Source organism: Furipterus horrens, unplaced genomic scaffold, assembly GCF_987537825.1.
Source record: "Furipterus horrens unplaced genomic scaffold, mFurHor1.1.pri manual_scaffold_17, whole genome shotgun sequence".
Lineage (NCBI taxonomy): Eukaryota > Metazoa > Chordata > Mammalia > Chiroptera > Furipteridae > Furipterus > Furipterus horrens.
The window spans coordinates 114,151,109-114,162,642 of record NW_028327187.1 but is presented as its reverse complement, the minus strand read 5'-3'; the positions used below and the strand labels follow the sequence as shown (position 1 = coordinate 114,162,642).

General features: G+C 41.0%; 1 protein-coding gene across 1 annotated transcript in view; it reads left to right on the top strand.

The window, feature by feature from the left end:
• Positions 1 to 704: 704 nt before the first annotated feature.
• Positions 705 to 11,534, top strand: part of FRMPD4 (FERM and PDZ domain containing 4) — a 162,381-nt gene continuing 151,551 nt past the window's right edge. Inside the window, exon 1 of the mRNA XM_090265017.1 lies at positions 705 to 852. Coding sequence (XP_090121143.1) covers positions 815 to 852 — 38 coding nt within the window. The 5' untranslated portion in view covers positions 705 to 814. The remainder of the gene's footprint in view (positions 853 to 11,534) is intronic.

The window sequence follows — 11,534 nt, the reverse complement described above, 5'->3', positions numbered from 1 at the left end:
TAAGGATTGTCACCGTGTAGTGCCGCCCATCACAATCTTTTGTTACATGGAGTCTCTCCTTCTCCTCTTCATCTTGGAAAGGCACTCTTGTAGAAAATTCTCTGTAACCTACCCTTTCATTTTGCTGATGAGTCAGATTGAAGGCATGGACTGGAAATTGTAAAAGCTAATATGTGGATTTTTTTGTTGCAAATTAAATTGAGAGTTTGTCTGAGGTTTTATAACTCACCCTGAGTACGGTGTGGCTAGTATGCGTGGAAATGTTGTCTTTGGTCTGAACAGTTCAGGTCATTTGACCCTAAGACCCATAAGAACAGTAGTTTACTTTCATATGTGTATTTATATTGGCATGTGATGTCTATTTATGTGCCAAAATGTTCTCATGTCTGGTGTCAGGAATGGTTAACTAATGGAAAGTATGCAAAACTTTTGTTCAGAATTGGCTTGTGTTTCCTCAGGAAGCTAAATCTTTCTGAGCCATTCATTGTTTCCTCATCTGTATAATGGAATAAATACATTTACCTCATAGGGAGTCTGTGAAAAAGCAAGGCAGACACTACAGAGAAAAATCCCAAGCATGTGCCTGAAACCAAATGTTCATTTCATCAGCTGAGGATACAGCCTGCTGTTGGGAGGAGCCAGCGCTGGGCCTCTTCCTGGAGTGTCTCAGAAGAATGTTCTGGAGTCAGGTGTAATGATGCTTTTCTTTGTTGTTTTTTTTTTCTTTCTCTGCAGCCACAGGACGAAGTCTTCAGGCTGGCCACCTCCCTCGGGAACCTGGGGCTTGAACCAGGTTCCGCCCTATGGATGGGAGATGACCGCGAACCGGGATGGCCGCGACTGCTTCATCAGGTAGGCGGGACAGATGACATGACAGGAAACTCTTTGGCTTTTTGGATATCTCTGTTTTGACCCTCCACTCAGGGGATTTAACATATTTAAATTAGGGACTTGTGAGCATTGGGAGGCCATTGCACCATCCACCTGATATCCTGTATTTACTGTATCCTGTGACCTGTGGTTGCTTAATTCTTGAACACTTACCTTCTTAGAGTGTCAGTCCCCAGTGGAGCACCAGAGTCCTCACTGTCTCTTGCTCACACAAAAGTTTGGCATGAGGAGTGCCATTTGCAATGCTCTCTAGAAAGGGTCAGAACAGAAACGCGGAAACACAGTTTGCCCTAGTCTAATACAATCAAGCAGAGATTGGTGGCAGAAGGAAAATGTATCTTTTACACAGTCCGCATTCTTTTATGTACTGATCAGTAAACATGGGCTTACCATGAGGTGAGTGGTCATTTATATACAAATTAAAATATCTGCCAAGAGGCCCTGACTGGTTTTTAGTTAGTTAGAACATCGTTCCGATATGCCACGGTTCCGGATTCGATCCCCAGTCAGGGCACATCCAAGAATCAACCAATGATGCAGGAACAACAAATTGATTCTCTCTCTCTCTCTCTCTCTCTCTCTCTCTCTCTCTCTCTCTCTCTCTCTCTCTCTCTCTCTCATCAATAAAGAAAATTTTTAAAAAATATATCTGCAAAGATTGGGGATATCCCAGCATCTCCATGTTTAGGATTGCTGGAAGGTCGCTACAGGAACAACTCACAAGAGTGTTGGGGCCAGTTTCCCAGTCTCTGCAGCTCAAATCTCTTCCTTCCTAGGATTGCTGGGGATGGGTGAGAACTGCCGCTTCAGAGTGTATTTCATGGCTGAGGGGCTTGCCTCCTGGATCCCCCCTGGGAAATTAAAGTTGCCCTTGAAAACAACCCACCCCACTGAGCCTGTGGGAAGTGGCCCTCTGGCACTTCAGAAATTTCATGAGTATATTCTCATAGAGAAACTATACCAGGAATGGGAATGGTTAAAGAATCTTTCAGAAAATTCAAAGACTGGAAGAAACGTTAATAGTTTTGCTTCCACCCTAGGTTCTGAATACTTAATTTCATTTTATTTGCCTATGTCCCTCATGTTGCTAGAAAGATATTTTTATATTATATTGTGTCATCCATTTTATAACATGGTTACGAATTAATGTAATTGACTCAGTTGAGGTGGCATAGATGCTTTGACTCAAAACAGTAAAATTGTCCTGACTGGTGTGGCTCAGTTGGTCAGCCGTCATCCTGTAAAGTGAAGGGTCGTTGTTATGATTCTCAGTTGGGACACTGGCCTGGGTTGCAGGTTCAGTCCCCAGTTGGAGCATTAACAAGAGGGATCCTATCTTTTTCTCTCTCACATCGATGTTTATTTCCATCTCTTTCTCGCTCTCTCCCTTCCCTTCTGTAGATTAATTAAAATTTTAAATAAAAAGTAAAAATATCTGTCGAAATATTAAAATTCTCAAAAAAGCATGGATTATGAATTTATGAAGGTACAGCTCAGAATTCTCCAATTACAATGGGTTTTTCTTTTTCCCTGGTTAGATTTGGGTTCCTGTACCCTCCAGGCTATACGATCAATAGTTAGAAACCAGGGCTAACCTGGTGTCATTTTAACATTTACAGTGGCCTAATGCCAGCTGTTAAAATTTTAGAGGAAATCAGCAATTTAATAGAGGAACCTATGATGATTACTAAATGGAAAGTTTTAAAACCAAAGTATCAATGTCAGTTTTCCAAATCTGTGTGGTTTTTTTTTTTTACCGGAGAAGTAAGTTTCCACAGTTCTCAGAGACTCTGTTTGAAGATGTCATGAACTACAGTTCTTTGAAAAGTGCCTGTAGTGTCCCTGTCACTAATGAGGGTCGTTTTGATTTTTTTCTTACCTACTGAGTAATATCCATTATAAAAGAGATTCTCTAATTACCAGAGTTTCTGGGGAGCCCTGGTTTACAGTATGGAGTATATCTCTACTCGTTAGTTTTAGAAGTTAAATGAATCATTTGAAAATGAAGCCATGGTTAATAATTAGCACCTTTGATTTCATTTTTTACTCTTTCACATATTCTCTTTGAAAGAGATTAGCTGTCTTCTTTTTAAAAGATTGTTGTACGTTCTAAATAATAAGCCCCACCAGGGTGTCATTTCTGAAGGACATACAACTACTTGCAAGTGGTAGACAAAGCTACGGGAGTAACTAGGCTTCACATGTTCAAAGTTAGGGCCTCAGGGATAAATAATGAGATAATGTTATCATAGTGAGTCTTTCAGAACATGGCTCAGGATAGTTCAAAATGCATTCAGATTTCATCTTCCCTCTCCCATCCCAATTATTTAGAGTAGGACTAAATAGCCTGTTTTCCACAAAGACTTCCTAATCCACGGGGTTGAAAATTTTTAATGCCATTATGCATGTGCTAATGTACATTTTTATAATTTTGAATAGTCTGCACACTAGTGGTTTTCAGCCTTGGCTGTGTACTGCAATAGCCTGAAGTGCAGTAAAAAATCTTCGTTCCTGGTTGGCTTTGTCTGATCAGGCTGCTACAACAAAGAACCCTAGAGTGGGTGGCTAAAATGCCAAAATTTGTTTCTCACAGTTCTAAAGCCTGGGAAGTCCAAGATCAAGGTGCCAGCATGGTCGGGTTCTTCATAAGGACTCTTCCTGGTTTGATTACAGTGGTCTTCTTGTTACAGCCTCACATAGGAGAGAGACAGAGAGAGAGAAAGGAAGAGATCATATCGTTACTTGAGTGCTTATAAGGGCGCTAATCCCATCGTGAGTGCTTCATCCTCATGACCTAATCATCTCCAAAAGGCCCTAACTCCAAATACCATCATGTTGGTGATTAAGGCTTTAGGGGAACACACACATTCATACCATAGCACTGGATCTGGGGTACATCCTAGGAATAGAGAACTTCAGAATCTTCCCAAGTGATTCTCATGAATAGCTATGGCTGCTATTGTAATGCACTTTTATTCACAAGACTTCATTTCATAAAGAATAATTATCCCATTTTTGAGATGATAAAACTGTGACAAACTGATCAAATGGCTTTCCCAAAGTTGTATATGTGTTCCAAGTCCCAACCCATTGCTTCTTCAAATATACTAGATCCCCCATTAAGAAAGAGCATCCTATGTTGGTAATCTGAGGAACAGAGAACATTGCTTAGGAAACAGGACAGATGCAAAATTAATAGTAGTCATTTTATTTTTAGTAGAAAGAACAGAGGAAAGGAAGGGACAGAGACACATATGATGAGAGAAACTGCAAGGTAATGAAAGAGCCATAGGAAAAAGAGCATCCTAGTTAGAAATGGATAAAAGAGGGGGATGAATGGAAACAGAAATGAAGAGAAACATAGAATGTAGTACGAGGTGATTGTTATAATAACAACATCAATAAATAGTAGCTGTGGGTATAGGTGTCAATGCAGGTGAATATATGGTTTTGATATAAATAAATATATAGATGTAGAGATAGACATACAGATAGAGTTGTAGACACAGATATAAATGGGTATAGATTATAGATATAGATGACATTGACATAGATGAAGACATGTGACCATACAACTGGGTGGGGCCAGGAAGGTACGGGTTTATGGGTATTGTCCTGATATAATTACTGATAGCACCTCCATCTCCTGTCAGAATGTTCTTCTTTGGATGATACAAGATCACGTAACTATATATCAAACAGCCAAAGTTTAGAAAACTCTTGCAAGATACAAGATTTTATTGACTCTTGATAACTGTCTTTTAAGGTAAAGTATATAGAACAATCTCATTTTTTACAGAAAGAGCTGAGGTTCAGAAAGATTGGGTTGTCCACGTCCTCAAACTAGTCAGTCAAGTGTTAGGGCCACGTCTTCAGACCCTACGCCTCTGTCCTGGAGTGTAATCCAGACGAAGCCTCCAATTACTGTATAAGGATGCCCAGCACTGGAATTACTATCCATAAGTGCTCAGCTCAGTTTCCGTCCACCTGTCCCTGCCACACCTTCCCCAATCAGCATCCGTAGAAATGGCCCGATCAGCTTGGTTTTCTGGTCATGTACTTACTTCAAAAGCTCTCTGTGGTCACACCCAACATGGATCCATCCAACGTATATTGAGCACCTTAAATGCTGAAGATCCAATGATGAGTTAGGTGAGTGCTTACCTTCAAGGATCTTAGAGTGTGGTGGAAGTAATAAGTAAAATAATAGCATATGCTTTAAATACAATGGAAGCCCCCAAGGAGGAATGAATCAAATCTGTTGGGAGTGGGGGGTGTTGGATGGGAGAAGATGCAGGCCATTGCCACGGCCCTCCCTACTGAGAGGCCAACCACCATCCTCAACCAAGCAATGTCTCTCTTACCCTCTTTAGTGACACATAACATGTAAGAATCAGAGAACTTGGAATGCCGGGTGTTGGTTATTTTCCATTTTTGAGTTAAATGGAATAAGGATATTCTTGTCTGTTCATGGGGATTGGAAGAGTTAATGCAAAAAAAATGTGCTTCATAAATTTGGGGTTTTGGTTTCTGTAGATTGAAGAAAAAATTAAAACTAGAAGAATAAATATTAAAACACTAGCTGGCAAGATTGATTATTATGAGCCAATTCGGAGTGTGGGGACAGGAATGGGGTGAGGGGAGACTAGAGGGTTATTTTTGAACTACATGCCCTGATTTTCCATGTTCGAAGTTTTAGACTCTTATATTTTTATTTGTTATTCTGCTAGTTTTTGGCCACCTTCCCTGTCAATCAACAAAAGTAGCCCTCCATACATATTGGACAAGACACACTATTCTATTATTCTAGCAGCAATTCCCATGGTGCACAATTAAATAGGGTCACTATCTTCCTCATGCAGGAGAATTCAATTCCGAAACTTGAAGAGTGGAGATTAGTAATGAGATGTGGGAACTTCCCCTTGTCTTCTCCAGTATGTACTTAGCCCAGCTTCGGAGAAGTTGAGCCATTCTCCCTGCCAGTCAATTCTGTGGTTAATGTGAAATGTATTCTTGGCTCATCTATCTCCCAGAAAGAATAATCCTAAGAGATCCAAGCAGTGTGTATGCCCCTCTCCCTTTTTTATGAATCACTGCAGAAGACAGTCAAGTCAATGTCACAAATTCTGTCATTGTAGAAATTAGAAATGGCAAGGCCTTACCTCATACTTATGTGTGAACCTCAAAGTATCCTCTGTAAGCTCTACCTAATCTAATTCAAGTGTACCAAAGAGGGGAGAAGATGTTGATTATCTCCCAACATTATTTCATAGTTCCAGGGCTATTCTTCAGTAAGTTTTCTGATTTTTACCCCAAGATTTCATAAGAAATCTTACTGGTACTCTGTGGATGAGTCCCTGAATCTGCTACTCTCAGATGAATGCCCTTGAACTTTTCCTTCTCTAAAGTGTTTTTTAGGTCAAGGAGATTTCATTTGTAAACATGAATGTGATGTTGTAGTTGCTCCCACCATCCTGTATTGTTTTCATATTTGAGACAGGGCAGTTTCCTACTTGATCAAGTGCATTTTTCATACACATCCAACAAGGGACAGAGGAATCTGAGGGATCTCACAAGCTGTTATCTTTTGTTTGTGGTAACGATGTGCAGAAGATCTTTGTGGAAATTAACAGTTTTGCCAATAAGGGAAATAAAAGATCTATTTGAAGTGGGTTGCTCTGTTATTTTGTGAGGTTTTAAATATCTAGAGTGAAGAACTGGCATATTGGAGAAGAGGCAGTTTGCCTCACTTTTATGGTTTTAGGAAGAATTCTTAAATATATCATTTCCAAGTGCACGCAATGAATTCTTCATAAAGTACAAATAGTTGCCTAATGGCAAGAGCAAATTCCATTTACTTACATGAGTTCCTTAGGACATGCATGTCTAGTCAAACAGAGGAAGGTACATATATTATGATTATGGAAATGGAGGAACAAAGTAAGCATGATAGTGACATTACATGAAATGAAAGGTAATTATGTCACCTCAACATGAAAGCTCCCAAGCTGAACATTACGAGCTGTTTATCCCCTTCATTGAAGCAGGTTTGTTTTCTTTTGAATGTAACAAATCTCCTATCTGCCAAGTTAGTATTCTCTCTTCCCAGCTGGAAGGTAAGTATGCACAGTTTATGGAAGGACTTTTACCAGGAAAGCTTCACAATGACACTGTCACTGCAAATACAATTGGTATGGGACTCCCAGAGCTGTGTGCTGGGAAGACTTCTCACATATCAGAGACTCTTTCATTTCCCTTGTTCTTGAAACTTTGCTGGTTTTCTTAATCTGGCCATCACCATAGGACAAGTCCCTGATACACTTGGCATATTTCTCCAGAAGGCCCAAGTCTCTGAAGGGACTGTAATTATCTGCAGTTCCTTGGGCCACTTGACAACAGGGTTGGGACGTGCACATTTGGGCAGAGCTCTGGACAGCAGGTTAGCTGGTGCAGAGTGGCTTTTCATTCTCTTTGGCTCTTATGTAGCCCCTAGGGATGTCCATAAAGTGGGTCAGAAAGTTCATTCAGAATCACAGGGACAGCCAACCTGTGACAAGAAGCAGCACCTGGATGACCAGGTTTCCATCACAGACTGTAATTGAAATGCTAGCTTGGGGCTGCTTACCACCCCTTGATTTTTTTGAGTGGCCTTTGGATCTCTTCTTTCTTGATAGAGCCAACCCTTGCAGTGAGCAATTTTGATGTCATCGCCCAAAGCTGGGGCGCAGGCAGGACATTCTGGTCTGTGCCAGATGCCAAGTGGGGGGTGAGGGTGTTGCTGCCAAGTCAATTGGCTGAACTTAAGGGGACATGCAGTCACCTTTGTGGCAGGTGTCCTTGCATTATTGTCTGCACTGCTGCATCAGCGCAGAGGAGGCCTGGTGATGGAGCGCGTTACTGTCGGCCACCGGGGGAGTAGGAAATAGCAGTTTCCTTCCAAGCCCTGTCCTCCTTGCTCCTCTAAAAGCTTTAAAAAAACCTCGTTGGCCACTTTCTCTTCAGTTGCCAGGATGATGAGAGATGGCAGCACTTTCTATGCCAGTGGACACTGATCGTTTTGAGTTGAGGGAAGCCACATAACGTAGTAATTGCATGAAGTGGGCCACTCGGCTGCTGCAGGAGTACAGGTTTGGTGACAGCAGTTCAAATTGGGAAGGCCGGGAGAGACACTCAAAGAAAGCTGCTTTGATCTAAAGGATGCTGCTGAGTCTGCCGGGCTGTCTGCATAATTTGTGGGCTGCATTTCAAAATGAAAATGCAAGCCCCGTGTAATGAAGAAGGAAACTTGACTCAGTGCAAAACAGCTCAGTTGTGATATAGCACAGCTGGGAGAACAGGGCGGCTGTGAGATGGTCCTTAGGCCAGGCCCCTTTGTGGGTACACAGCTCTGCTCCACTCTGATGACACATCTTCTGTGTTGCAGCTCAGCCACAGAGATACAGTTTGCAGTCTTCAGTTAAAAGGGAAAGTGTGCTCTGAGCCAGAGAGGAGCTAGCTTAGATGGCCAGGAGTCCTTGCCCTTGGTCCCTGATTGGCCCATCCTCATGGAAATGATGACTTCAAATCCTTCAACTTTGATTGGTCCAAAGAACACTGTTCTGATTGGTTAAAATAGGACCACTCTGATTGGTCAGAGCTGCAGAGCTCCAATCAGATAGGGAAATCCACAGTGTTATTGGTTGAAAGAGGATGCCAGGAATCCTTTATACGGGCTGCTCAGATGGCAGGAACACAGTGCAGGTGTCTCCATGAGTTGCAGTTTGTGTGAGAGGTCACTGTGCAAAATGGCCACTAGGTTCTGCTTGTTTTGAAATGTGAGCCCAGTTAGCCACCAATAGCCTTTCTTAGTAGGTGTCTTCTTTCTCAGAATTCACATCCCTTTCTTCTATTTCATGCCATTCCAAGTAAAGAAAAAGTATAATTTTAAACTGTTAGCATGAATTTTATGATGATCCATATATTGTGCAATGTGAGTTTTAGATGCAGGTTTAAGAGCATTTAACTCCTATGAGGGAGAAATCACTGAAATAACACAGTTGTAATTAATAGCTCATACATGTGAAACTATTTCTTTCAAATCAGAGAAGTAAAAATCCTGCACAAAACCAACTCAGTAGTTTTTGGTTTACTTCTGTAATGCAACCAACATCTAATTTTGGCTTGCTGATAGGTGAAGAAGAACAAAAGGAAAAGGAACTATGGATTGCCATATTGTTCTTTTCCTCTGTCACCATCTTCAGTGCAAGCAGGTGGAAATTCAGGAAGGAACACAAGTAAGAAAGTATATGGCAGGATGACTTAGTCATCCATGTTTCTTAGAAGGCCTCATCCCTTCAACACTGATTAGGGCTCAACCCTCCCCTCCCACGCTCACCTCTTGAATTTTTTAAAAGATCATTTCTTACATTCCTTCATAAAGGCCTAGCCAAGAGGAAATATTGCCTTAAGCTATTGACTGTCAGAAAGCAATCTCCATACCCTCTCAAGGAGGGGTTTTCTTCCCAAAAGATTACACTCTTTTCCCTCTTCCTGCAGCCCTTAATTCTCTAAGCCAGATCAGAAACGTTTTCCTATAAAAAGTCACATAGGAAATATTTTAGGATATGGAGGCGACGTGAACTCGGTTGTGAACACAATGCAACGATGCCGTTGTATGCCATTGTAGAATGATAGCAGCCGTAAGAAATCTGTAAAGAAATGCACGTGATAGTGTTTGGATAACATTTTGTTTTAACACAGAGACTGCAGTCCACATTTGGCCCTCAGGTTTACCAAACATTGCTCTACCCTGAATGGTGTGGCTCAGTGGGTTGGGCATTGACCCACTATGAGGAAGGTCACTGGTTTGATTCCTGGTCATGGTACATGCCTAGGTTGCAGGTTCAGTCCACCATTAGGGTGCATGCAAGAGGCATCTGGTCGATGTCTCTCTCACATTGATGGTTCTCTGTTTCCTTCTGTCTCCCTCACCTGCTGTGTCTTAAAAAAATAAATACGTCAATAAGTCAATAAATTTTCAAAACCCTCCCTTGAAATTAGAAGGGCGGACCTCAGTAAAGTGACTTTTTTGGGCTTGCACTATGAGTCAGACATAGAGCTAAAAATGAACCCCAGAGCCCCATGGTTTGTTACTGGTCAAAAAGCTCTATGATGTGTCTACTGTCAGGAAACAGTTCTTGCACAGCTTGGGCTTCTGTGACCTACATCTAAAGGGAGTTCTAGGAATAACATCATCAAAATCCACCAGAGGGGTAGAACTTTTAATAAGAGAGTGTCATGACTCTTCACCTCCCACACCTTTGTTTTTGGGGTCTGCTAATGGCAGGATTTGTAGCTCTTTCCTACCTCTGACCTGCATCTTCATGGGAGGAGGTTGGAGCGACAGGAAATGATAACAGCATAAAGCCATGTCACAATGGAAGCCTAATGCAGGAGCTAATAACTATTACTGGGGGGAAATTACATAGCAACTGCTTCTCACTAATGGTCTACAGAGAAACAACCTCGTTGTATTTTCAAAGAGTTAATTGTCCATAGTGTTTTGATGAAACTCTGCTCATTATTCTTGTGGAAATTTATAAAGCTTGGAAATAAAAGTCCCCAATTCACGGATGGCGATGCTTTCTTCCTGGCTTTTTTGTTGGCTTTTGTGACACCATCCTCCTCGCTTTGCTTGAAACACACTGGAGGTGCCTTCTCGTGTCCCCTCAGCTGGTTCTCCTTTTTTAGCTCAACATTTAAACTACAGTTTCCCGCATCAGGAAGCATATATTTCTACTTAGAATCCTGAACAAAGAAGCAGGAGTCATGAATTAAAATATGGTGATACCATTTGATTTAGATCTAAAGATTGCTGGCACCTCATGACTGTTCTAGTACAAAAGATGACAGACATCAACGGGAGTTTGTTTTTAATGTGCAGAGTATTATCTGGTCAATAGCAGGTGATAAATAAATAGTTTCTGAATAAATATGTAGATATATGTATATATGGATAGATAGATGGGAGGATTACCGGATGGATGAATAAACTTCTGAAGCATTCAGTAGGTTCTTAGCGTAAATGCTGATACACAAGTCAGTAAGTGAAAATTATCTCTCCTTAGCTTGCTGATGTATAAGAATTTCACTACATAGATAAAGTCTATATCTTCTAATAAGACCTTGAAAATGCATCAAGGCCTTATCACTGAGTCATATCTTGTGTGGCTCTTGATAATATATCCAGAATTCAGGATGTCATGAAGATATCTTTGTAGGATAATGTGATTGCAGTATATCCCAGCCAACAAGTGTCATCAAATCATAAAGCACAAAAATTAGAGAGTTAGGATAGTTCAGCACAGATCTCAGCTGCCTGCAGTACTAGCTGTAGGTTATCACTTGGACACCATGGGCCTCATTCTTCTTATAAAATAATATGGTTAGATGAGAAAACTAGCAGCTTGCTATTTTTGTGAGTTATAAGCAATAGAAAATTGTTAACCCATTTAGCTTAAACAATAAATTTTTCTTCCTTTTGGTACATAAAAACTAGTCGTTAAAACTGTTATAAGTAAAAGGATTCTGAGGACACATGACAAGTGAATATGATGTGATATCATAGATGACTTTCTGGATCAGATAGAAGACATCAGGTGACA